Genomic DNA, 27,870 nt, shown 5'->3' with positions numbered 1-27,870 from the left:
TAGCACATTTGTTATTGTATAAATTACTGTGCACTGTGCAGTATTTCCAAATGAAATGTTTTTCAAAATGCATTATAAATTTATATTTATAAACTAGATCCAAAGCTGCTGAACTTCTGACCCCATAAGTTTTGATTCACTAGCATTTATGTTGAGAGTCATTACCAAACAATTTATACAGACCTGTTTTGAAAGCATCCTGATGAAATTAGGCCCTGTAACATGTAGATTTCTACAATTTGTTTTTTATGTACTCCACGTATTTACAGTGACCTTAGCCAGATGTCTCAATGAATTACAGAGTGTTATTATGCTGGCACTCTGGTCAGCCTTGTTGGAGGCTCTCATTTGACAGGTGGTGACTATGTAGTGCTATGTTAACTCATAGAGTAAGGACAGAGACATTAGCCTTGGCTGACCATGAGGCTGATCATGGGGCTCTGACCATGGAGGGAAGGATATGTCTGACCATGACCATTGTCTGACGCCTTTCTCTATGGTCTGATTTTGACTGCCATGGTCTGATGGTGGGGGTCTGCTTGTTGTTTTAAATGGTCAGGACCTCATACTTGACCCCCGATAATTGGCCCCAAGCCCTTAACATGATGGGGGCCCCTTTCTATGCTGAGACTATGGAGTTCTTCCTCCATGCTGAGACCGAGACGAGTGTCATGCATGGGGGAAGTTCTTTCCCCATGTGTCATGAGAGAGTGCAGGGCCCTATTTCATCTATAGCTGCTTAGCACAACAATTTGCTTAGCATGAAATTTTTGCCTTGATGAAAACAAGATTACCAACCAAATTTCCACGTGATTTTCAGGATTTATTAAGCATTTCACAACAGCTGAATACCAGCAACAAACGAGGCTATGAAAATGGAAGTTTGGTTGGTAATCCTGTTTTTGTCATCAAGGAAGAAATTTCATGCTAAGCAAATTGTCTTGCTAAGCAGCTCTATGTAATTGGACCCAGGTCACACTCTGAGTGACCCAGACTCTGACTGAAACAATTGAAACTTTTTTTTTTTATTCTCTAAATTTAGGCTGTATTTTCTAAAAACGTGTTCTACTAGCCGTACCATTAGTTCCACTGGCACAGCACTCAGTAACTCACACCTCTTCTTTGTGATCAGTCAACCAAGATTTATCACCAACAACCCCCTCTCCCAATTCTGAGTAGGGAAGGGAAGGTTTAAAAAAAGTATTTGTTTATGTTGAACTTGTACTAAATAGAACCAGTAAAAAGTAAAATCTGTCCCAAGCCAATGTGGCTCTTCAGGCCTGTGGTTTGTAGTATCCGGTTTGATTGGCATTGAATTTTTAATGGCAGAATATTTCTATTCACCCTGGACAGGATGCAATTCTATCACAGGTTAACTACTCCCTAGCTCTCGTACAGAACTCGAATCTACCGCCCTAGACTACTCAACCACAGCACCAAAAGCTGGGCCATATTTCATGGCTCTGCTTACCGCTGAATTCCGCGCTTACGTTCACAATTCCCCGTTTACGTGCAAGAGCTGAATTTCTGCGCTAGCCTTGTAAGCGTAGAATTCCTAATAACGTTTAGTATGCACGCGCAGAAGCCAAAATTTGCTGCTAACCCGTAAAATATGCTTGCCGTAAGCACAGCATTCCCTGCTTCCGTTGAGCTCCAATTTTGAGAGCATACAGTTACTGTATCATACTCTTCTAATCAATTCATTAATGAAACGCTAATCGTGTCCCCGCTGTCAACTTGAGTTTTGTTCTACACAGATGATATATTTTTAGCCATTTTAATCGGGAAAATTAGGGCTTGTTTTGGACCGTGTTGTTTATCTCTTTAGATGTATTGTTTGCTTTCTCATTGCTATCTCTCGCACTTATCTTGTATTATGTCAGCGTTCACATTCCAAATTCCAGTGCTGTGTTATTTTTGAGAGGATGTTACACACAGTTCAATTGCCTCAGGTGATCCATAAAGTTTGTTAACCCCTCACCTCTTAGCAAGTTTTATTTACTACGGAGCTCGATGAAGGCATGATATCCGTCTATATTTAAATCTGATTTTTGATTTTTTTGCCCTCAGAAAAACAGCAAGATTGTTGTTTTAAAAGCTAATAAAGTCTACATTATTTATAAGTCTACATTATCGTTTGTTGCACGCTGTGACGGGGTCCATGGCCTTTTGTTTAAAACCCATGGACCCCAAATAACAGCGTGCAACAATTGTATTATTATTATACCTTGGTAACATGATTATTCCTCTTCTCAAAGTTCTGTTGTCATCTTCAAACATAAATTACGACGAGTATGCAAAGTTTAATAGCAGACGAACAATACAGTTGTTGAAACAAGAAACCATTTTTCACTGTTCCCTCGAACCCGCGGCCGTTTCGTACTAAGCGCTGGAAAGCGACCAACGCTGGGAAGGATCAAGGTACAATGTACACCTATCCGTATAATATAGCACTTTATTGTATTCTTTTATTTCTACAAGGTGTGCAGAGCTATATGTTTGATAAGACAGCCGATTTCACGAAACGCTAGGATGACTGATTATCACAATTTGTACTTTATCAACCTTTTTTTTTTCTTCACCTTACTCCAGGATAACTTAGTGATGTAGAGCAACCTGAACCAGAGCAGCCACCATGAATTACGTTGGCCGGCTTCTGTCGAGCTTTAAGACTTTCTACAGCGAGATCAACACGGCAACGCTGACTGGCGCCATCGATGTTATTGTCGTCGAGCAGGAGGATGGGTCGCTGCTGTGCTCACCGTTTCACGTCCGCTTCGGCAAGATGGGAGTGCTTCGCAGCAGGGAGAAGTGTGTAAGTATTAAAGGAATCCTCGGCTAGAATTAAACTGAAAATTTATTAACTCGCTGTTGGCAAACTGTTGATTTGCTCATTAAGATGCTCTAAAAAAAACCTGCCCAGAACTGTCGTGGCAGCAGTCTCTATAGTCTGAGACTAGTCACTAGGACTAGGAGCTAGTCACTGTGCCAAACATGATTGAAATCTGCTTTGTAAATATGGCTTGTTGAGACCTTGAGAATATCCTTTCCTGAAAAGTTTCCACATTCTTTTAGTTGCATTCAATTGCGTGGAATATAGGGAGGGTGTCTTAAACTTAACAAGTTTAAAAATGTAGTTTCTAAAAGACAGACAGACAGACAGACGCTGGACTACTTGTAATTGTAGCAAAGAGACGTACCAATATTGTATCGTATCTGACACATTTTCCCCATCCAACATAAACATTTTTCTCCATAACCAACATAACGAACTTATCACTCCATCAAAGGCCATGTCTTAGAACAAGCCTGTGATCACCCACAGCATTCAAGTGGGTCATACATGTAGTACTGGTTTATAATTCCTGTCGCCCGGGGCCATGTGGTTTTGATCAACCTGAGCCTTACTGGGTTGCGCTGTGCTCTAAATGTCAACCCAGGAACATGATTCAAGGGTTCATGGCTGGTTCAAGTATAAAGACAGTAAAACTAATGTGTTTGGCAGGGTATGTTCACTGGTTAGCATAAAAGGTACATCGTCATCGTTTGGATCTTGTCAACGTAAATGAGCATGATGTATCTAGATCTATTGGGAAAGTTTTCAGTACAATCAAATTCACTTGTGCAAGTTTCAGTTGAATACGGTGTCTATGTACACTTGTGGAGAAAACATAAAAAAAACTGTCACAGTATTTTTACAACAGCCCTCAGAAACCTGAGAAATGATTTCATGTCCGAAATGGCCCCTGTTGATTTCTAATTGCATTTCAGACCGAACGATTTTATATCGAAGAATTATTTAAAAAAAACCTTTTGTAGTGGTTAATTTACCAATGTTAATGACCCTCCCTTTAAAGTCACTCAAAAGTTCTAAAATGTAACTATGTGGGCTGCGTTCTTTACCAATGCTGGGATGACTTACCGAGTAGACATGTTATAAATACCCTCGAGCCCCACAATTAGACAAGAGTTCAAACTATGTGGCTCTTGAACCATCTTGAACCTACAAGTAATAAGTGCCCTCAGACAGTCAGACATTCTGGTATGTTTTAGAAGTGTCACTTATCTAAGAAATGTTTACTTTAGAGGGAAGGTACACGTTTGGTAATGGTCAAAGACCAGTGTTCTCACTTGCTGAATCCCATCATAACCATAAAATAACAATCCTGTGAAAATTTTGGCTCAATTGGTCGTCAAAGTTGCGAGAAAATGATGAAAGAAAAAACGCCCTTGTTTGACGAGTTTGTGTGCTTTCAGATAGAAATAAAAGACTTCTAGCTAGAAGTCTTTTATTATTTTAGTGAGAAATAACCTCTTTCTCCAAAACTACATTACTTCAGAGGGAGTCGTTTCCCACAATGTTTTATACTATCAACAGCTCTCCAATGCTCGTTACCAAGTCAGTTGTTAAGTGAGTATTCGTTTTGAATAATTACCAAACGTGTACCTTCCCTTTAAGTTGACTTGCTATTTTCAAAGACATGTACTTACTGCATGCACTGCAAGTTAGGACATCCAAGTCATGTTTTACATAGTTTCTCTTGCAGCTTAAAAAAAAAATTGACGGGTCTTCTGCCTTTTCAAAATGAAAGATATTCAAAAATTGTTGCATACAAAGACAATGCACAAAATACTTATCATGGAAGATTGTACATGGCTGATTGATGCGAGATAATGTATGGATGCTGACAATAATTGATTTTAGGTTTTCAATAAAAATAACCACCTGTCAATTGCAGATATTTCCATGATGAAAGCGTATAATTTTCTGGCCTATGGAAATAGCTTAAAATGTCTCTACATTTTTGGGGTCAAGTCACCCCCCACAATGTAAATAGTTAGAACAATGATCCGCTGGCCAATTATTGCGAAAACAACTCGTTCCAGATACATGTATGCATTAAATTTTATATGAACAAAGTAATACAGCTCAGCATTTTGCTGCTTCTAAATGATGTAAACCACTGACACTGAAAGCACATGGCTTAATTTCATAAAACGGCCAACTTTGGAAATCAAATTAGTTCATGTTAGTTTTGTAAATGGTTAGTTTGATAGAGTTTTTCTACTCATTGCAGGTGTACATTGAGATCAATGGTGAACAGGTTGATCTTCACATGAAGCTAGGAGAGAATGGTGAGGCTTTCTTCCTGGAAGAGGCTGCAGTGGAGGTTAGTTACATTATTCAAGGGCTTGAATTTTTATAATAATAATAGTAATAATAACAGTAATAATAACGATAATAACAGGCATACAATACAGCTCTTAAATCTGCAGATCCGCAGTTTTCTGCGATTTATAAAATAGAAATTTGCCGTTTAAAAAAAAAAGGATACAAAAACAAAAATCACGTTACATGAAAAAAACAAATTATGATGGGTGGAAAAACAAATCCCACTGAAAGAAACATTGATTTTTATAATCTGGCTCCGCTAAAGTTTACACCATACAAAAGTATTACACTGTCTAGACAAACACAACTGCTCCTCGTATGGCATAACTTGTACAATATTTTTTGCACCACCTGGGGTGAATTTCTCAAAGAGTTAAGACTAGTCTTAACTTGACTGAGGACGAGTTACTAGTCCTTACTTAGGATGAGCCATACGCTTTGTATTATCTCCTAGGGCTGGTCCTACACATGTACCTAACTGTTTGTGAAATCGACCCCTTGCTCCGTAGTGCTTATATTGTGATGTTTTATTATTTCCTTTCAGGATAAAGTACCCGCTCATCTTTGCTCCTCGCCATTGCTGTCCACCATCGAACTGATGGAGGACGGGATGAAACGTCTTCATGCCGAGGCCAGCAGCATCCGCAGTGAGACGGAGAGCAGCAAAGAGTCGGACGCAAGCCTCGGGAAAGACCTGTCCCTAGACAACAAACTCAACAGCTCGGGTGAAATGTCCGACCTCAAGGAGAGTCTCGCTCTCTCAGACGACGGGAAGGAACCCAAATCGGAGCATGCGATCGTAGATATGACAGAACCAGCTGAACAAATCAAGATCACGGTTGAAAGTGAAGCGGCGCAAGGGAAGAGCAAGAAGCAACTTAATTTTGAGGGTGGAAGCAGAGTGTTAGACGTAGACGTCGAGAACGTGTCCGAGGAAGAACTGGAAAAGCTGAAGAGCAACTCCTCATCAGCTAAGGAGACTCTGATCAGGATTGAGAGCGAAACCAAATCAAGCCGTCGTGGAAAGCTGACCAGGAAACGGCGACGGAAGGGCGTCGCAGCCAAACCGCCTCCTCGCTCAGAGAAACAAGACGTTGAGGCGCTCGCTGCGGTGAAGTCGTCGCTCAGTAGACGCCTGATGAACCTCTCTGAGTCCAGTACCTCGTCGTCGCAGCATTCTGATGATGAGATCTTCCAGATCGAGGATGTCTCGGAGGAGGAGGAGGCGAACAGAGGGATGGGTCAGATGTCGTTCTCAAAGCCGAAGGTTAATAGTGACGTCTGGGGCGAGGTTTGCAACGAGATGCTGAAGGTTAATATACATCCACAACATCCACTGTCTGACGGCGATGTCACCCCACTACCTCTCAGGTAGGGCAGATTTATCCTTAATTTAAAGTGTGTTACTTAGACTTCAGGTTTTTTTTCATAATTTGATTTAGCAAAATTTTCTTGAAAGAAGGGAAGCAATCACTAACAAGAGAAAGAAGTAGTGCACATTGTGTTCAACCCTATAGTTCAGTAATTTGAGTTTTGCACAAAGTCTGTCAATATCCTGAATTGTAACATCTGGGCGGGTCTGGGTTAAGATAAGGGAGGGATAACCCAGGCCAGTGAGCCGTTTTCAGCCATACATGTAGAAAATTTGCTCGGACTGCTACTTAAGCTTGTAGGAGCGTTATTAACTGCACTTCTGCGGAGTGAGTTCTTAAATTGGTCTCGACGTTTCGACTAGCTTGGCTCTAGTCATTGTCACGAGACTGATCAATAAATCCGTCGTAGAATATAGAGAGACAGTTGTCTAAGAACAAACTCTACCTGGCAAGTATACACACATGGTGTTACCACAAACCAAATGTATATTGATACCTCACCATGCAATGCCTCAAATCATAAACTTATTCATGGTTAGATTTGGGGTCATTGATGCTGAAGTGTAATCTGGGAGAAACCTGTGCAGGGCAGCACAGTGTATTTTGCTCAGTCAGAGTGCTGGGCGAAATTTGTTTGTTCTGGGCAGGCCTGCCCGGCACTGCCCACCATGGCTACACCATTACCAATCTCATCCCTGATGTCCAACACAAAAACCATAAAACACTTGTCTTCCTGACATTTTCAGTCCTGTGTGTACGCGACCTCCGACCCCCAAGAGTGACACAGAGGTAGAGACTTCCAGGCTGGCTAGAGGTCGGGCAGCGTCGGGTCACATCCGATCCTCGAGCAGTACCGAGAAGATAGAGTGGAATTGGGGTGAACTTCCAGAGGTAAGAATAAAAGACAACCTTGTGATTTAAGCTTCTTTAATAGCTTGCTGCTGGTGGGCGGGGTGCTACAGCAGCATTTTGTACTAATCTGGTAATGGAAGCATATAGGTTATGTACTATTGCACTGACTATTAATCTGGGGTTGATCATTTTTGCTATAAGATATAAATTTTTCTAAGGTTTCACAGATGTCTTTCAATTTCAAGGCGTTCAATGTTTTGGTGGATTTGTTCAAATTGATACCAACTATAACTTTTTTTTTTTTAAAGGCAACCTTTTGTGAACTTCTTTAAAAAGAAAGACAAAAACCAAACTTACAGACAAAAAATGAAGATCGTAAGCAAGAGTTTTGTTTGACAGACGCCGGTTACCAGGACCCAGTGTTATGACTCTGCTTAGCAATCAATTATTCAAAGTGACTTACGGACCATAGAATTGGTTCATTTTACAAGTGCCGTAAGCCAAGTTTTCGCAGTGGTTTGATGGATTGTTTCCCTCCAAAAGGTGGGAAACAGTGCATTCATGTCTAAAAAAGGATTATTACACTGGGAGCCATTAAAGGAGCTCTGCTGGTCTATAAAACAGACTTCATTGAAGGTCATTTTGTTTGTTTAGTACACAATCTTACTAGGCTTAAAAATGAGGCTGTCGTGCAAATTAGTCTGGTCCCTGTGTCACTGACAGTTTGTCTGTTTGTCATCATAAGAAAGGTATTTGAAGAACAAGAGTTTATCTCCACTCAATATTATTTGCTATAAACTGCAAGCGAAGCTCCATATTTTGTCCATTTGAATATTTTCTGGTGCTATTAATACCTTTTTTAAATAGTTTTTATGTTTTTGCTATCAAATTACTTTTTTTGTTTTGCGATCAGATTTATCAATTTAATTTTCTTGAGGAATCATGAGTCTTCTGAAAAAGACAAAACTACATGTATGCCCCCTGCAAGTGTTATCCGTTGCTGGTATGTGGGGAAAGCAGCATTTATAAAACCATTTCTTCAAATATTTGCTTGTTTTTGTTATTGTCTACTGGGATGAGCTGCAGGGTACGTCTAAATAAAATTCTTGACTAACTTGACCACGTTAACCCAAATTCTTGCCTCCCAATTCTAGCGCCGCTTGTCAAGAACGCCTTTGATCCCTGCTGATGATGAGGTTTTTGAGGTATTGCCTTCAGATTTCACCCCCACCTTGTTCCTCCTCCTGTGGATGTTTACAGCCCTCTACCCCCCCCTTCCCCTCCTCCTCATTGTTAATTTGATTTAAACCTCCCTTTGTGCATGTGTTCTTTGAATTTGTCATTTTGCATTTTGTGGTTTGAGATGCTTTGCAATATCCAAGGAATGTATTTCGGAGGCCTTCGTACAAATATATTAAAAGACCAAAATTTTAACAGGTTTTTGTTTAATGCATATATAATGCTGCTACACCAAGTAAGGCACTGGCCTTTTACAATTACCAAACACATTTTCAGAATAAGTTTGAAACTGATATCAAGGCGAACAGTAGAAGGGGTGGAGAGTTGGTTACTCAAAATGCAGAAAACATTTTAAAATTATCTTGTATGTTTTTTTCCCCATGTTTATATGCAGCCAAAGCCTTCAAATACTCACACCAAATTTTGTGGGAATTTTTTGGGGTGGGATTTTTTTCTTTGACCTCCGAACTCGATTTTAATTTCAAACTGGAAATTGCATTGTGTCCCAACTGTGACAAGATTGTTGTGAAAGTTTCATGTTAAATATTCTTCCTTTTTATCAAGACTGTCTTTTTAAAGTTCTTGCTTTTCAACGGCTTCCTTTAATCACGCTCTGCTAGTTGTTCCATGCTTACAACATTACTGTGTTGATATCCCATCCTGAGCCTGAATTTGAAACTTGACCTAAGGCCTCAGGCGGGTGATTTTAGCATTGGACCAGTAAACTCAAGACAGGACGTCTGACAGTCTTGTGTTATAAGTATACAATTTAAAGGCAGTGGACATTATTGGTAATTACTCAAAATAATTATTAGCATAAAACCTTACTTGGTAACGAGTAATGGGGAGAGGTTGATAGTATAAAACATTGTGAGAGAAGTAATTTTCTGCGAATTTGATTTCGAGACCTCAGATTTAGAACTTGAGGTCTCGAAATCAAGCATCTGAATGCACACAACTTTGTATAACAAGGTGTCTCTTTCTTTCATTGTTATCTCACAACTTCAACGACCAATTGAGCTCAAATTTTCACAGGTTTGTTATTTTATGCATATTATGTTTAGATACATCAAGTAAGAAGACTGGTCTTTGACAGTTACCAATAGTGTCCAGTGTCTTTAATAACTCTATGTATGTGATATCTTCACAGAAACGAAACGATCAAATACAATTCTGTTGAGTATCAAAATATACTAACCCAAAGGACAAATGAGATAAACCTTCTCTTAGTGCTTCGTGCTCGTTAAAATGAGTTTAAAGTTTCCAGTGCGACTGTGTAGGAAGCGTTTTCTCAGTTAAATTCTGGTCGAGTAGACATTTTGAGCTACATACATTGTGTACCTAGCCCTTTGGTCTTGTGTAATTTGACCCCAACTTTGAGCCCTGCATCCATTTATGACAGGAGATGCAAGTTGCACCACTTATATCGAATGTTGCGTTGGCAGTTTTTTTCAATGGTTATAACTTCTTTTTGGAGGATCCTGAAACCACCCATAAGTTCTACTTGTATAACAAAAATTACAACTACTGGAAAAACTGGTAACATAAGCCTGGTTCATACTTCTTGCGAACGCGAATGCAAAGCGAATGTTGCTGTCACATGGCCAATGTTTCGCAGGTGCTGAGCACGAGTCAACTGATGCGAATTATTTGTTGCAAATTTGTGACGTAAAAATTTGTAGCGCATTCGCAAATCGCAGGAAGTATGAATCAACTATGACAGGTGTGCCTGATCCGATGTTTTAAAAAGCGTGGTAATGCTACTCTTCAGTCCATAAGAACCAACCGAAACATGCTGTTGGATTTTGATGGGTAGGGGATGGTTTTTACACAATAGACCGTCTTGAATATGACGTCACTGTTCAAATATTTGCCCTATAAGATGGCGTCTGCAAGCGTGTGCGTGTGTGTGGGCTTGCTTGTGCCGTATAAATTAAACCGGGAACTCTGCTTGCTGCGTGTTTCTTTGATGTACGCATGTAGACGCGCATACGGTTTGACCTACAAGACTTTCATAGCAAACAAGGGGTTATTCAATACAGTCTATACCATCCCCTTGATTGCTTCCGCTTGGTACCTTTGCATGAGTTCTTAAAGAGTGACATTTCATTCGTTGCCATTTTTCTCAACGAAATTCAGTCAGCTTGCTTGAAACTTTGTTGTTGTTGTGATTGCAGTTTTGAATTTGTATTATATTATTATGAGTCATTACTACTCATGCTGTTTCTTAACATGTTCATTGCGTGCAATCAAACTGTAATATTGTCATTTGTGACATTTTCTGCCGATATACAATGTAGCTTCAAATGTTATTGCACTGATGATCATGCAGCCTAAACAATATTTCCTTTAAACCCCCCCCCCCCCCCCCAACAAAAACAAATATTAAGGAAAACAAAACTAAAACACTTCCTAGTGTCTAAGGCTTGAGACCCTTGGAAATCGAAAAAAAAAAAAAAAACTCCCTGCCAACTTAACACCTTAGTTTGCACATAATGGTAATATTGGTATTGGCACTTTGCATGCCCAGACTTGTTAAAGAGGCATTGGCCTCTTTTTTTCAGTTGGAAAACTGAGTGAGATAGAATGAGTTAGTCTTTTTAAAAATAACAAGTACTTACTTATGTAAATTGTGAACATTTTGCATGTGGATTAACGATTGATTAACTGCGTTGTTTCCTTCAACATTTTTGACCAGAATGTTTGCTAAAGTTGTTGCTTGTTTTACATTCATGTTCTTTAATAATGGGAGACTTTTTGATAATCCATGTACACGGTTCTCGCTAGTAGTGTGCGTACTCAGGCCTACAAATGTAAGAACGCAATACTGAGCCTGTGCGCGCACATGTCTGCTGCCCCCAGCATCTCAAAAGTCTCCCATTGAAGTTGTTAGTTTTGTGCAGCAATTTTTATGCCATGTGTCATCTTTGTTGTGTCAATGTGCACTTTCATATGAGTTGGCATATTTCATATGAGTTTGCAGTCAAGTTAAAGGAACACGTTGCCTTGGATCGGTCGAGTTGGCCTTTGAAAAGCGTTTTATAACCGTTTGTTACAAAATGAATATGGTTAGAAAGATAATGTAAAAGTACAATGATCTACACATGATATGCCTTGAAATTGCGTGGTTTTCTTTTTACCTCGTCAACTAACACGGCCGGCCATTATTTTATGAGAGTCAAATTTTTTACTCCTATAAATGCCCGACTGTTAGTTCGCGACGTAAAATGATAAACGTGCAATTTTGAGTGATACTTGTGTGGATCATTATATTCTACTTTTAAAACATCTTTCTAACCATGCATTTCATAACAGACAGTTTCAAACGCTTTTTATAGACCAACTCGTCTGATCCAAGGCAACGTGTTCCTTTAAACAGTTTTAAAACTAATAAGTCATCTGCTCAGTGAGTGTTGAACAAGGCTGGTGGTCTTCCTTTTTATGATTGATAACAAGTTCTCACCTGTGTATTATCTTTAACAACATGTATTTACATGTATGATGTTTTATCTACAAACTCCACGCTCTTGTGGAATTTCCCCCTCCAAGAACGAGCCCTGATAATGGTTTTATTCTTCGCTAACTAACACGGTCAGCCTTTTAGTGGAGTCAAAATTGGCGTGCCGTGTTAGTTCCTGACGTATAAGGAAAACCATGCAATATTTGTGTAGAAAGTTATGTTCCAATTTAAAAATACCTTTCTTTTAAACATGATTTTATAACAAACGGTTTAAAGCACTTCTCATAGACCCAACTCGCCCAATCCAAGGCAACATGTCCTTTTAAAGGGTCTGGTTACTTTTGTAACACAAAACACAATGTCATCAGATTTACATTAAACTTACACAGTTTGAATATAATGATAGTAGAACGTTCTTTCTTCCCTTAAAATATTACTTGCTGAGGTGCTGTAGTCCCACTGAGACAAATATTATTTTTGTGACCTCAGCACCTCAGCAAGTAACATTTTAAGGGAAGCTTTCTACCATCATTATCTTCATAAATCTGTGGCAGGCCTGATACTTCACAGAGGCAACAAAGGCGATTGCCTGCATGCCCCAAGCTTGGTGCCCTTGAAATGCTCCAGTAGAAATGTTCAATTTCCTCATTGGATGCCTAATCAAGGACAAGATGCCTTGGTGCCCTTGCCCTTTCAGACACAAAGCATACAGGCCTGCTGTGGACTCTTAAGTTTTGTATCCTTTAAAGAGTACCCAAACCCTTTAACCCCTGAGAAACATTTCACATGCTCAAACCCTCCACTTTTCTGTTTTGCAGTCTTTGGCCAACCTCAAGAAGGATGAGGATAAGCCCAAAGAGGAAGGCAGCGAGGCGGACCTGGAGAGCCAGAAGACGGGTGAGACCGGCAAAACATCGGTGTGGAGTAAACTCAATGTTTTCAGAAACATCCAACACAGTCAAGGGACAGAGCAGGGGATGTATCTCCAGGATCTAGCGTCGGAGGAGATCGACCCGGAGGTGTATGCGCTGTACTTCCCAGAAAGGTCAGTCCCACAGTCATGCTTTAAAACGAATATGCTCTTTATTAATTTTGGTTTTACCCTTAAAGGGTCTATGTACTTTTTCTAGAAAAAAAACACAATGTCTACAGATTTACACTAAACTTACACCTTTTGAAGATAACAATAGTAGAAAGCTTCCCTGAAAATATTACTTGCTGTGGCGCTGTAGTTTTTGAGAAATAGGTACAACAGTGTCATGAAAATAATTTTCATCTCAGTGATCATGAGACGAAAATAAGTTTAGCATATAAAAAACGATTTTCATGACGTTGTTTTATTCATTTCTCAAAAACTACAGAACCTCAGCAACTATTATTTAAGGTAAGCTTTTTACTATCATTATCTTCAAACGGTGTAAAATGCAAATTTGTGGACATTGTGTTTTGTGTTACAAAATGCACCCAAATCCTTTAAGGCCGAGTCACATTGCAGCGATAACGATAACGAAAACGCTAACAATAACCACGCAGAGAGAACGCATTCTATTGGATGAATTGCTCCATGCTTATTCAACCAATCGGAGGCTTACATTTTTAACGTTCTTGCTTTCATTCTCGTTATTGAGGCCTGTGTGACCGGGCCTTTACACCAATGTGGATTAGCACTGTATACTTGGTACTTAACCGAGTTCTGTGAAAGAAAATAACAAGCGTACGTGTATTACTAGGTGGAATTCGAAACCTACGACCCTCACTAAATAACTGGGTTAAAGGCACTGAACACTAATTGGTAATCACTCAAAATAATTGTTAGCATACAAACTTACATGTACTTGGTGACGAGTAATGGGGAGAGGTTGATAGTATAAAACATTGTGAGAAAGGACTCCCTCTAAAGTACGTAGTTTTCGAGAAAGAAGTAATTTTTCACTAAAATAATTGAATTTGATTTCAATACCTTAGAATTATATTGTGAGGTCCCAAAATCAATTATCTTGCGACAACATAAAGGTGTGTTTTCTTCCATTATTATCTTGCAACTTCAACAACCAATGGAGTTCAAATTTTCACAGGTTTGTTATTTTATGCATACATGTATGTTGAGATACACCAAGTAAGAATATTGGTCTTTAAAAATTACCAATAGTGTCCAGTATCTTTAAGGAAGTACTGAGTAGGGATTTAAAAATGTGTGTTTTCAAATGTGTCTGTCTTTTGTTTTTCCCATCATGAAGGGCGGAGGCGTCTGGTAGAATTGAAGCGCTTCGTGATGAGGATAAGTCGTCTGATCTAGGAGCATCTCTCCCGCAATCTCCAAACACTGTAGAGGAAGTCTCTAGCAGCATAGAATATGAAGAGGGTACCAGGTTTGTCAGCATTTTCTTCCCATTAATAATAATAGTAAAGACATATAGGGTGTCGTGGCCGAGCGGATAAGAGCACCGAACTCTGGTGATTCTGTTCAGCAGAGTGTGGGTTCGAATCCCGGTTGTGACACTTGTGTCTCTGAGCAAGACACTTAACTATAATTGCTTCTCGCCACCCAGGGATAAATGGGTACCTGTGAGGGCAGAGATGGTTCTTGTGATTGATTTAGCTGAGTAGCGCGTATTAATGTTGCACCTGCTGCATACTCCCTACCAGGGAGCTGAGATGGTTTAAGGAGTGAATTAATGCCCAGTGACATGGGGTAATAATGTGAAGTGCTTTGGGACGCCCTCCGGATGTGAAAAGCGCTATATAAAAATGGGTTATTATTATTATTATTATTTAGTAAAGCGGCTAATAAGCGCATAAAGAGACAGTAGAATGAATGAAAAATTCACGCACAATTACAGCAGATTACAAATAAGCAGCTTCAGAATTTTGATCGATGTTGGACACGTCATAGTGCTTTGCAGCCTTTTGAAAAGGTGCTCTATAAAAGCCAGCTTATTAATATAGGTTTTCTCGGTCAATTTCGGAAAATGAGCAGCCAATTTAACCACCAGCCTATTCTATTTCGGACGTAATCCAATGCTACTAAAAAAGGGTCATTCGATTTCATTTTAAGACTAGTCAAATCTACTTTTATGTCATTCGATTTAACAATATAACCATTCAATTTAACAATTCATCGAAGCTGCATTCAAATTCGCAGGAGTGTTTTTGAGGCGTGTGTTTAGTCATCCAATTTCATTTTGAGGCAGTCAATTCTGATATTTGTGCAGTCTTAAAAACGCCTGGTTAACTTGTTGTTTCCTTATACGAATGTTAAAGGCTTGCGGTTAATTTTTTGGCACTATTGAACATAATATGCCAAGATGTCTGGCACGCCAACAGATGGTTGGTGAATATTTACAAAAAACAACAACTGGAAAAACATAAAATAAAATAAAAACCATTCAAATGTCAGGTCGTGGTCAGGTAACCATTGAAGGTCTCCCGAAAAAAATCAAGAAGAAAACAACCCTTATGGGGCCCAAGGTAAAGTCTACTGGAAACATAAAATAAAGAAAATAGGGTTCGCTTGATTTAAAAGTGATTGTACGAAACGGTTTGCCTCATACAGTTTATCTGTTTATTCGTATTTCTTTAGTCGTACTTATTTGAATCCTCGGTGAGCGAAATTGATTGCCTCTTTATGAATTTGAAAATGATTAAATCAGCAAAATCTCTAGTCGAACCAGCTTTGCTTAATTGAATGATGGTTGTGTGTCATGAAAAAGAATGAGTGTGCTAGGAACTTGAATGCCTCAAAACGAAATTGAATGACCGAATTCTGAATTTGAAACGCAGTAAAAACCAGAGAGGCAAAATAGTTTTAATTCGAACACATGAAAATTAAATTGGCTGCTCATTTGCCGAATCTGACCGAGAAAACCTATGTTACTACTTATTATTAACTTTTTACTAAGCGATTCAAATCCTGCTTATTCTCTGCAGTGAATCTTCAATGGAGCTACAGATGTCCCTGTGTGGAGGACTTAAAGATGAAGATGACACTGTCCCTCATGGTAAGTAGGAAAAATACAAAGCAAAAGACAAGTTTGTTCGCACCTTAAATGGTGTGCTCAGCAGTCAGATATAAAGCACATATTTGCACACAAATTACATGTTGATGACTTACGTGTTAAAGAATAAAACCAATGCTTTTACACGTACATAGAACCGTGTAATGGTTGACAGGATGATGTGGCGCAATACACTGCCAATCAAACTGGGAACAACTTCTGTTTAGGATAAGAGCACTGGATTCTTTTACGTCCATTCACAACACATAGGACCTATGGTTTTACGTACCATCCAAAGGATGAAGCTGTGGTTAAGTGTCTTTCTTTTGGACACAAGCGTCATGACCGGGACCACACTCGGCTGATCAAAAACAACAGAGCTTGAGTTTGGTGCTCTTATCCACTTGGCCACCACACGCCACCAAGCAGTCACCCAGAGTGCACGTACCTTTGTAAGCCCTATAAATTATAACATCAGGGAGGCAGGCATGCAACTTTTTTAGCTAATCTGCTGATTGCCTCTTTTTCTTTTTAAAACATTGCCACAGAAAAGTGTAAAACTCTGCAAAAGTTAAGTGTGATCAGCCATTTCCTCATTTTTGCAACTGGAAAGTTGCATGTCTGGGGAGGCCAGCATACCATTTTCCAGGAATTTACACATTCATGGAATCTCATCCTGCTGTTTGTTTCTGTTGTTTTATAGATCTGTTCATAAAGGACCTCGTTAGTTACGAGGAGTTTTGTAAAACACCGGGTCTTCTCTCCAACCCGAACCTCGTCGTCCGACTGGATGGCAAGTACTACAACTGGCAGGCAGCTGGACCAATCATGATCTCTTACCTGGCATTCAGACGACCCCTCCCAGAGGTAATAAATGGATACCTGTGAATGTAGAGGTTGATATTGTGTTTGGAAAAGCCTTCAGAGCGCAAAGGGAGCCCGGGGTTGTATATTCCCGAGGGAGATGAGAAAGACTTATGGCGCTTAACTACTAGGGTCAAATTTCATAAAACTTTTGAGCAGAAAATACCGGTTGAGAAATTTCTTTGCTTGACCAAAATTGAGTTGGGCACCAGTCCTAACATTGTAACTTTGGCTTTTAACCTGTTTCTGTTAAGCGATGCTTTTTGGTGTTTAGCGACACTTTTGTAAAGCACTAATGTAAAGTGCATCGATATGTTATTGTAAAATACACTATATAAAAACTAGTTTATTACATATTATTAAGGGGTAATAAGTCAAATGGGGCTTGTCTGAATTTCGTGGCTGTGGCTATCGTCAGCCTTTGGAGGTGAATCAGCTACAGCCACAATGCACTTTTTAGAAATGTGGTTACAGTATGTAAAAAGCTATCAGTTTTTGTCCCCAAATTTGAATCTGAGAAACGTTGCTGTCAGATAAGTTGCTCAGATTGTGTATTCCAATTACACAGTATTCTTTCTGCTTTTACATAACCGCTCCCGTTTTTGTGTGTGTGTGAAATATCTCAGGAAATATGACTTCCTTTTGAAATGAAATTTTTGCAGGATAGTTTCTTTGGGTATACATGTATCTACATTTGTCATGTTTTTATAGGATTTAACGGGACACGTTGCCTTGGATCGGACGAGTTGGCAGTATAAAAAGCATTTGTAACCGTTTGTTATAAAATGCATGTGGTTAGAAAGATGTTGTAAAAGTAGAATACAATGATCCACATAATTATGCCTCGCAATTGCACGGTTGTCCTTTTACCTTGGCAACTAGCACGGCCGGTCATTTATGGGAGTCAAAATTTTGACTCCCATAAATGGCTGACCGTGTTAGTTCGCAAAGTAAAAGGAAAACCACGCAACTTCAAGGCAAATTTGTGTGGATCACTGTATTCTACTTTTAATTCATCTTTCTAACCAATATGCATGTTATAGCAAACGGTTACAAACGCTTTTCAAAGACCAACTCAACTGATCCAAGGCAACGTGTTCCTTTAAACATTCAAACGGTTACAAAAACCAAAGCTACATGTATACTTTACCTTTAACCAGTTTTCTGTGTGCTATTTCCGTTTCTGCTTCTAGATTGTTGTGTCTAATCTAATGAAGGACCAGGTGCCGAAGGGAAAACGTAGTCTGACATCTTGGCTATGGGGGACGTCTAAACCGCCAACAACACCAAAGAAGGTCAGAAACTAGACAATGATATTGTGTTTAGTTAAGCTATGTCCAAATTGATGTTCAGAACTCCAACAAGTGTTATTTGAATTAGAAAGCACTTCATGGTCTAAAAGAAATGCTGTGTATGCAAACATCCTCTGTCCAATCTGAGATCATCAAACAAACTACTGTAGACCATGCCCATATCTCATCTTTCATCTGGGCCCAAATTCATAAAGCATGCAAGGGTAAAACTTGCTAAGTACAGACATAATATTTTTTGATAACTTTTAATTTTTCATCCCCTGCCGTTTTACTCATAGCTGGGGTAACGTGCCAACAGACCTGTTAATAGACTTGTGGACGGGTCGTTAGGTCAGCCCCGCGCGCTGGGATGGTGCTCTCGCGCGGGCTGGTGTCTCCCCGATTTGGACTCCTCATTAATGAGGGGTCGGGGTCGGGGGGGGGGGGGCCATTGGTTCGCGCGGGGGCGTTGGTCTCCCGGGAGCGGATTTGACGACTTGTCCACAAGTCTAACCTGTTAACAATGCCATTTCATTTGTATCCCCTTACCGGAGTTTTTATGTATTGCTCTAAACCATTTTGATGTATTGTTCTGTTTTTTTTAACGAATATCCTTTTGGATTGTGTGTATTTTTGTGTATATCTCTGCTTGATTGCCTTTTATAGTCGTTCAGTGATTGTTATTATCTTCTGTGCTTTTTTATATGCCCTTTCTTGCCTTAATGTATTTTTTGGGGGATTACGGAGACATATGCCTTTTGGCGATAGTTATTTTTTTTTACTTTTATGCTCTCCTGGGCACCCCACTGTTGTTTTACTTTGTTTTCTTAAATATGTTTAATGTATGTACATGTGTTTGTAAATGTGATTGCCCGAATAAATATTATTATTATTATTATTAAATCTTACTTAACAGAAACTGGTGAACAGTTAAAAATTCTATAAAGTTTGCACTGTGGCAACTTGTGCCCTACAAATATGTTGCTATGCAAAGAAATTTGCTAAGCAGTTCTTTCATGCCTGATGAGTTCTTTCTACATAACAGCTTCATGAATTGGGCTTAGGTGATAAAAGCATTGCTTTATGTGCACCAATGCTATGGAATGATCTCCCCTATCAATTACGCTTACCTTACAGACTCCTTACAGAACTCCAAAAATCAGCCTAAGACTTGTCTTTCAAATCTGCTTACATTTACTCTAATGCACTTGTCATCTCTACATGACATTCTTTAAACTCTTTTGGCTTAAACTTGTCCTGCGCTTAAGCTCCTCAGAAAAGGCAACTAGAATGAGGGCGCTGTACACATGCCTGATGAGTGATTGATTGGTTGACAAATGGGCACAACTCGTCAAGTCGTCATGGTTGTGAATGAACAAATTAAAAAATATTATTGATTTTCGATTTTTTTTTTTAATTTTGATTTAGGAAACTGATGCAACTGAAATGGAAACAGCCCAACAAGAAGGTGATGAAATAAGGTGAGAAAACATAGATGATGTTTAAAGACACTACCGGTAATTGTCTAAGACCAGTCTTCTCACTTGGTGTATCTCAACACATGCATAAAACAACAAACCTGTGAAAATTTGAGCTCAATCGGTCATCAAAGTTGCGAGATAATAATGAAAGAAAGAGCACCCTTGTCACAGGAAGTTGTATGCAATAGATGGTTGATTTCGAGACCTCACATTCTAAATCTGAGGTCTAGAAATCTAATTTGTTGAAAGGTACTTCTTTCTCGAAACTATGGCACTTTCTCACAATCTTTTATACTATCAAACAGCTCCCCATTACTTGTTACTAAATAAGGTTTTTATGCTAATAATTATTTTGAGTACTAAGTACCAATAGTGTCCACTGCCTTTAACATGAATTTACCATTCTGAAAGATATGGGATTACATTGTGTAGGCCTGAATAGATTTTTGTTGAAATTAATTGGGAAAACCCTTTGTTATTATTCTCCTTTGACCCTAGGCAACCAGAAGAGACGGTTTACTGGAGTGACGAGACGGAGTCTAGTGAGAGAGTCTCGGTTCATGACCAGGTCACCTCTAGGATGCGATCGCAGAGCGGCATCTACAAGAAGTCCATCCGCTTGTCTTCTGAGCAACTTGTAAGTTTATGACTGAGCTCACAAATCTTGTAAAATTTCTCAGCAAGGCCCAATTTTACAGTGCTGCTTAAGCGTCAAATATTGCATAACACATTTCTGCAAAGCATAAAGGAGCAGGATACCTGTCACAAATTGTGCATGTGACATGGTATTGTGGCTGGTAACCTTACCCTGATAAGCATAATGATTTTGTGCTTAGCTAGTTTTAGTGCTTAAGCAGCTTTATGAAATTGACCCCTGGACATGATTTGTCTGTGTAATTTTATCTTTCTGATGATGAAACCAAGATACCCTTAAACTTTACCCATGCAGGGAGATGCGACTTGCACTCTCCCCCTCCCCAATAAAAAAAAAATGTCTGTTTAGTTCCCCTCCCCAAAGAGTTTATTGTATTTTTCGTTGGACCCAAGGTGGCCCAAAATTGTTTGCACGGTCTATGATATGTGCACTTTCCAACAGTTTGATGGCAGTGAATAATACTGTCTATTGTAATGCATTATTTTGTGCTGTTCTTACTTTACTTCTAGTGTCATTGCATTTGATACACTTATTGCATTTATTACACTTATTGCATTTACATGTATTGCACTTGATTCCCAGTTTCCCGGTTTTCTATTATTCAATTATGTATTGTTTATGTCCATTTTTTGTGTATATTTAATGAATTGTATCACCTTTGTTTATGTGTGTATCTTTGTGTGAACAGTCTGATAGCATTTTTTGAATCGTTCTCTTTGATGTTTGTATGTACTCTTATAAGTACGTACTCTTGTATTCCATTGTGATTTTACAGTAGTTGTTTTATTGCTAATATTATTGACTGTAATTTACATCCATGCATTCTGAAGTTTTTTTCATTGTACTTTTTCATTGTAATCTTTTAACAGTTTTTGTATTGCTAATTGCTGATTGCTTCATGTATGCACATCCAATTTGACCTGTGCGTCACAAAATGTTATAATGAATGAAATGAAAATAATTTAACTGTATTTTGTCAATTTTGTTTTTAATTGTTTTTTGTTCACCAGGCTAAGTTAAACTTAAAGCCAGGTCCAAACGTCATCAGGTATTCGGTAACCACAAGGTACCAGGGAACAACAATGTGTGAATCCACAGTGTACCTATGGAAACATGACATCAAGCTGGTTATCTCCGATATCGATGGCACCATTACAAGGTAACAAAAGGCCCTCATTAAAGGCGAAGTGTATACCTTTGGTTTTTCGAACCCTTTCATGGTTTGAAAATCACTAGACCCTTTTAGTAGCTACTCAAAATAATTGTTAGCACACAAACTTGGTAATGAGCTGTTGATATTATAAAACATTGTGAGAAACGGCTCCCTCTGAAGTAACATAGTTTTTAAGCAAGAGGTATTTTCTCACTCAAATACTAATAGACTTCAGGCATTTTAGTGCGTCTGGAAGCACACAAATTTGGGCTGCAAGGGTGCTTTTTCTGTCATTATTCTCTTGACACTTTGATGTATATGAGGACAAATGCGACATTTTACTGTTCGATTGTTTAAAAAAGGTGGTCGCGTATTTGAGTTATATCAGATATTCTGTTATTGTTTTATAGCGAGGGTGCAATCTGTTTTTTCTTATTTAATTTGTTTTTGCTATTTAGTTGTACTTTTTAAACATTGTATGTCTTTTTTTTTTTTTACTTTTGTAATGACTGGGTTATTTGACCTTCGGGGCATGAAGTCTGTAACTTTTAATAAAATTCAAATACAAATTTCTTACATTGTCTTCTTACAATCTCCAAACCAGGTCAGATGTGTTCGGTCAGATCCTACCCGCCCTTGGTAAAGACTGGACTCATGGTGGGGTAGCCCAGCTCTTCTCACAGATCCAGAACAACGGCTACCACTTCCTGTACTTATCATCCAGAGCCATTGGCCAGGCTAGGCATACCAAAGGTTACCTCAAGAGCGTCTGTCAGGATAAGTTTGATCTTCCTGACGGGCCGTTGCTACTTAATCCCAGCTCTCTAATACGAGCCTTCCACAGGTAAAGCCCACTTAACACTCAGGGATGTGATTTCTCCGTTTTTGACTGGAAATCCGTTTTTTTTAAAGTCCCCGCCTAGGTCCCTTTTAGAAGGGGGTTCCAATCATACGATTGATTGATTGATTGATTGATTGATTGATTGATTGATTGATTAACACAAATATTTTGGTTGCACCAGTTTGGGAAGTCAATGTCCCTGTGTTTAGACATACATGTACCTGCGTACCATATAATTATTTTAGCTTGTATTTGACTCCCGAATTGGTGTGTAAGGCAAACAGAACCCCTGTGTGATGTGGGTGCAAAAGGGTCAATAGCTATTATTATATGAAACGATTACATTTTTCAATCCAGACTCTCTCCTGTGTTTAACCTTAACCCCTGAATTATATTTATCTAGAAGCCCTCCAGAATCCTCATCAAAAGTAACTCAACACCCAATGTTTGGACTTTATTTAAAATGTGTGTATAAGACTGTTGCAATGATGAGCAATGGTTATTTGGGGTTTCAGTCTTACTAAGTCAGCCATTAGGTGGGGTAGCGTTTGACATTTGAATGCTTGTTTTTGTTGATACTTGATTTGCCTTTATCATGATTGTTTGTTTCTTACCTTCTATTGTTATTTGAATGTCAGCTTTCTGCTCAAGTACTTTCTTGCTACAAGTGTGCTTAGCAGGCTCTGAGCCTTACTCGGGTTCAGGTTCAGGTTTAGGTTTATTTTCATACAATTTATCGAACTTAATAACAGTATGGAAAGGTCGCAAACAGGAATCTGTTTGATCTGTTGGTTAATATTGTCCACTGCTTAAGTATGTGGTCACATATAGATGTTTTTCCTAGAGTGCAGGGTAGACTTACAGTAAATATTGCTTTATTAATTGCCTTACTAACATAGTATTTTGTTAAACTTATTGCATACTTGGCACTTTAACATGTACTTTTAATTATATTTAGTACTTTGGCATGCTCTTAGTACATTTACATGTACTTAAAGTATTTTGTAACACATCCATGTTAGGGTAAAGTAAAAATACTCTCAAAACTTTGTGATCTTTTATTATACTAGATGGGTTTTATGTTATAGGCCTACTTGTAATACTGTAGTTTTATCATGCATACATGTATCGTGCTTATACGTTGATAGGCCTATTTAGTTTATGACTATTCTATAAGTTTTGCAGTGTTCTTTTTTGTACAATTTGCATCTTAAAATCATCAATACATGTGATGTTAATTGTACTTAACAAGGAAGAAATCTCTGATTTTTGGTTACTCCATTTCGTTTTTACAGGGAGGTGATTATCAAGAAGCCAGAAGAGTTCAAGATCCGATGTCTGAAGGACATTCTCTCATTATATCCCTCCAGTGGCAACAAAGCATCGAATCCGTTCTATGCCGGTTTCGGAAACCGAATTAATGTACGTGTACAAAAACACTTCCCTGATTATGTTACGCTTAGTTACGTGGTTAAGTTTGTTGTGTTTTCATTTGGCCCTTGAGAAAGACTCTGCTAGGGTCAAAACGTCAGGCCATCAACTTTGGTTTGCGTAAACAACCTTATAAAAATGTTTTCGTTTCATTCTTTGAGGGTTGTGAAGCCATGTACTCTCAGAAATCAAAGTGAACTTAATCACTGTATTAGCCAAGAGCTCAGTGGAGAGAAGACAATGAAGGAAGTTTCAATTTAAGATGTGGGAGGAAAACCACAGAGAGTTAATTGCAGGGAAAGCTCAGGCAGTTGAGTCTGTTACTTGTGGATGGAAAAGCCACTCCGTGTCGTGCCCCGGCATGATTCCAGCTGGGATCATCGAGGTGGAAGGAGAGGAATGACACCACTACGCCAACCCTGCCACCCATTTCATTCTTTAGATCCTAACTTGATGCAAGCGTTAGCCCCCCCCATGTATATGGGACTCTTTCTTTTGAGCTGTACAGTCTAATATGAAAGTGTCAGGGCCATGTCACACAAGGTAATTTACAAGCAACAAGTTCCAGGCAGTCTCCAAGAAGGAAAGGCATTCACGTTTCAATGTTAACTTATTTTTCTTGTTGATCGTAAGAGAATGTTAAAAAATTAACTCATGTGTTACCAGAGTGCTCCTGTAGCATACACTGCAGTTGGTTGCCTCCAAGTTGGCTGTAAAAGCTGCCTCGTGTGACAAGGCCCCAAGGCTGCCAGGGCTAATGGGTTCCTATTAGTAATATAATTACATATGGAAACCAGGTGTAATTTTGTAATTTATGTTTTTGGTTGTTGCCGTTTTTTTTTCTCAGGACACATGGGCTTACCGAGCGGTCGGAGTTCCTGTGTCAAGAATCTTCACCATCAACTCACAGGGAAAGGTTACTCATGACCTCACTTACACCTTCCAGTCCTCGTAAGTACTCTGTGCAAGGTTTTAGAGATCACATCTGAATTTTGAAACGAACACACTTGCAAACAAGAAGTGGGGATAAAAACCTGGCAGACAGACTGTAAATATTGGCAGTGACTTCTTAAACGGTTTAAGTACCGTTTGTAGACATGAATCCATACTCACTGTGAATGAAGATATGTAATATAATTTACATTTAGAAGTTACAGCGTCAATAGTTGTGAAGTTTTTGAGAAAAATAAGTAAAAACCACTGAGCAATGTTTTCTGGAGAGAAATTATTTTTCTGGAATTGTTTGTACTAAATTCTCAAAAACTACTGCACCTCAGCAAGTAATATGTTAATATATTGATTTTTATTTTGTTATACTTACTTCTTGGAGCACACTGATAGTATAGATTTGCTTTAAACTAATTTGTTGCAGCTATCCCAAGATGAGGGACCTTGCAGACCATGTCTTCCCGCCCCTCCATCGCAAACAAACGATGGCCTTTGTGTCGCCCCACGAGTACAGCTCCTTCACCTTCTGGCGGGAACCCATGCCCGAGTTGCCCGCCAATGATGAACTTCTGAGAGACATCACGTCCAAAGATAAGAAATAACCTCACTGAGAGAGGCAGAAAGACCCAGCAAGTTTCATCATCTGCTCTGTAGTCAGATTGTATTAGTTACTGCTAATGAAAAGCTTCCCCAAATCCTTCAAAATCCTCTGTAATGGTGTCAAACCCGACAAGGTTTCCAAATCCCTCAAAATCCACTGTAAACCACCAAGATGGTTTTTGCCTAAAGATGAGAAATAATCTTACAGAGGAAGGCAGGGGAGAGATGCGCACAGCATAATCCATCAGTTGTAGCCAGACTGAGTTAACAATTACTGATGGTGATAAGCTTCCCAAATCCTTAAAAATCCACTGTAATGATGTAGAAACCAAGAAGGGTTTTGCCCAAATATGAGAAATAGAGAGAAAGGCAGAGAGAGAGAGAGAGATACACCCAGCAGAATCCATCAGCTGTAGTAGCCAGACTGTTTTAACAGTTACTGCTAACGATAAGCTCCCCTAATATCTCCAAAATTCCCTGTAATGACCTAAAAACCAACAATGTTTGCCCGTTTTTGATGGTTTTGGTACTGCCTTAGTCACTGTTTGCCAGCAAGGTGTGCCTAAGCCAACGATAAGCTCCCCTAAATTCTCCAAAATTCCCTGTAATGACCTAAAAACCAACAAGGTTTTCACCCGATTTTGATGGTTTTGGTACAGCCTTAGTCACTGTTTGCTAGTAAGGTGTGCCTAAGCCAACGATAAGCTCCCCTAATATCTCCAAAATTCCCTGTAATGACCTAAAAACCAACAAGGTTTTCGCCTGTTTTTGATGGTTTTGGTACACAGTGTTTGCCAGCAAGGTGTGCCTAAGCCAATGATAAGCTTCCCCAAATTCTACAAAATCCCCTGTAACAATGGCCTTCATTGTTAATGATAAGCTTCCTAAATCCTCCAAAATCCCCTGTAATGACACACAAAACCAACAAGGTTTTTGCCCGTTTTTTTGTTGGATTCAGTACAGCCTAAAGGCCGGTTTAAAGTTGGTTGTGCTATTGAAATTTTGACCCCAATACAATTTATAGTCGTCGCTGAGGCCAAACACTGTCTTTTTTTGATCGCGGGTCGACATTCCATCGCCCGACCACTGTGCGATCATTACGTTACTGGCAACTATAAGCCGGCCTTTAGTAGTTTACTCACTTTGGTGTTATGAAGGCGTGCCCAATCCTGGAATTACATGGCGGGTCATGGCCTAAATGCCCCTCCATGGATTCTAATATTTGCCCTTTGCAAAAAGAAAAAAAGGCCTTGCCCTCCCAAAGATGAAGTTGTAGGCCTGTGTTGCAATAGTTATGGCCAGTTTTAAACCTTCCCCATAATTTTGCCAGATTTGTATCGTCTATAGCCCTGTTCGCATTGGACTTAATTTGGTTAAACTAACCGAGCCAACGGGTAACTTACCCATTTTAAGTCCAATGCGAACAGCCCAGGAGGTTTTCCTCCCAGGTAATTTACCCAAACCCGAATGGGTAGTTTAACCGAGCCAAAGGTGCCCAGGAAGATTGACCAGGTCAGTTTAACCGAGCCAGAAAGTCCAATGCGGACGCGACGACTCGGTTAAATCTCCTATCCGTCCGTGGCCCGAAGAAGCTGACATGTTTTGTCATGGGAGAATAATATTTTCGTGATTATCGAACTATTCAATGTCACGCAGGGCGCCAGCTCAGTAAGTTTACACATGGTCTCGGTTAGTTTACCTGAGTCAAGTAAATCCAAGTGCGGACGCTGGTAAGTTTCCCATTTTGGAATGTTAACCACTGTCTCAGTAAAACTTTAGTCCAATGCGAACACGGCTTTAAACTATTTAGGGTACATGTACATTGCCAATTGTTTAGACATGCTGCATTTAATTAAAGGGAATGTTCGCCATACATAATGGCCACTGCCTTGGTTATTGCCAAAGGACTTAAATTAAAGGCCAGTGTACTTAAACCATTGTTTACACATGAAATGAAAAATGTTAGTGTTGCATTCTCGGGTGGAATTTTTGTTCTACCGCAGTGCTGTCTAGTGGCCATTATTGTGGTCAGTTTCTCTGATAGTGCATGGGAGGTTATTCACTATGGCCACACAGTGTTATTAGTTACAGTGATGAGGAATGGGATCTTCCTTAAGTGTACATCCGTCGATTTCACCAAACTCTTCCTAATCTTAGGATTAATCTTAGGACTTGGGAAGAGTTAAGTTCGTATCCGAAGACATTAGAACGCATTGAACCAATCCTAAGAATAGAACGAGTTACTCGTAAACAACTTAAGATAGGATTTATCCTAGCGTTTCGTTTAATCGGCTGCTGGGGTGGATTTCACAAAGAGTTCAGATAAGTCTTATCCCGAGTTAGGACGAGTTACACATTCTAGGACTAGCCTTTTTTAAATATCTCCTAGGACTTGTTAGGACTAGTCCGAACTCTTTTTGAAACCAGCTGTCGATTTCACCACACTCGACTTAAACTTAGGATTGATCTTAGGACTTTAAGTTTTCGTATCCGAAGACAGAGAACGCATTTAA

The 27,870-nt window shown here is 39.3% G+C and overlaps 1 protein-coding gene across 4 annotated transcripts in view; it reads left to right on the top strand.

Annotated features, from left to right (window-relative positions):
* The window catches only part of LOC117300826 (phosphatidate phosphatase LPIN2-like), a 34,195-nt gene extending 7,419 nt beyond the window's left edge, over positions 1–26,776 (top strand). For 2 of the 4 annotated variants that reach the window (XM_033784663.1, XM_033784664.1), the window contains exons 2-18: positions 2,593–2,815; positions 5,079–5,171; positions 5,718–6,544; positions 7,293–7,437; positions 8,553–8,603; positions 12,916–13,142; positions 14,335–14,466; positions 16,025–16,095; positions 16,796–16,959; positions 18,150–18,251; positions 19,677–19,729; positions 20,228–20,366; positions 21,395–21,543; positions 22,142–22,381; positions 23,674–23,800; positions 24,657–24,760; positions 25,182–26,776. In XM_033784663.1, the coding sequence (XP_033640554.1) occupies positions 2,636–2,815; positions 5,079–5,171; positions 5,718–6,544; positions 7,293–7,437; positions 8,553–8,603; positions 12,916–13,142; positions 14,335–14,466; positions 16,025–16,095; positions 16,796–16,959; positions 18,150–18,251; positions 19,677–19,729; positions 20,228–20,366; positions 21,395–21,543; positions 22,142–22,381; positions 23,674–23,800; positions 24,657–24,760; positions 25,182–25,359 (2,982 nt within the window). In that variant the 5' untranslated portion in view covers positions 2,593–2,635 and the 3' untranslated portion in view covers positions 25,360–26,776. The remainder of the gene's footprint in view (positions 1–2,592; positions 2,816–5,078; positions 5,172–5,717; positions 6,545–7,292; positions 7,438–8,552; positions 8,604–12,915; positions 13,143–14,334; positions 14,467–16,024; positions 16,096–16,795; positions 16,960–18,149; positions 18,252–19,676; positions 19,730–20,227; positions 20,367–21,394; positions 21,544–22,141; positions 22,382–23,673; positions 23,801–24,656; positions 24,761–25,181) is intronic. The other 2 variants (XR_004520225.1, XM_033784665.1) reach the window with 2 other exon arrangements.
* The last annotated feature ends 1,094 nt before the right edge of the window (positions 26,777–27,870 follow it).

The sequence above is a fragment of the Asterias rubens genome, chromosome 16 (genome assembly GCF_902459465.1).
Source record: "Asterias rubens chromosome 16, eAstRub1.3, whole genome shotgun sequence".
Classification (NCBI taxonomy): domain Eukaryota; kingdom Metazoa; phylum Echinodermata; class Asteroidea; order Forcipulatida; family Asteriidae; genus Asterias; species Asterias rubens.
Note: the sequence above shows the minus strand (reverse complement) of the source record. Positions and strands in the feature narration are given on the sequence as shown.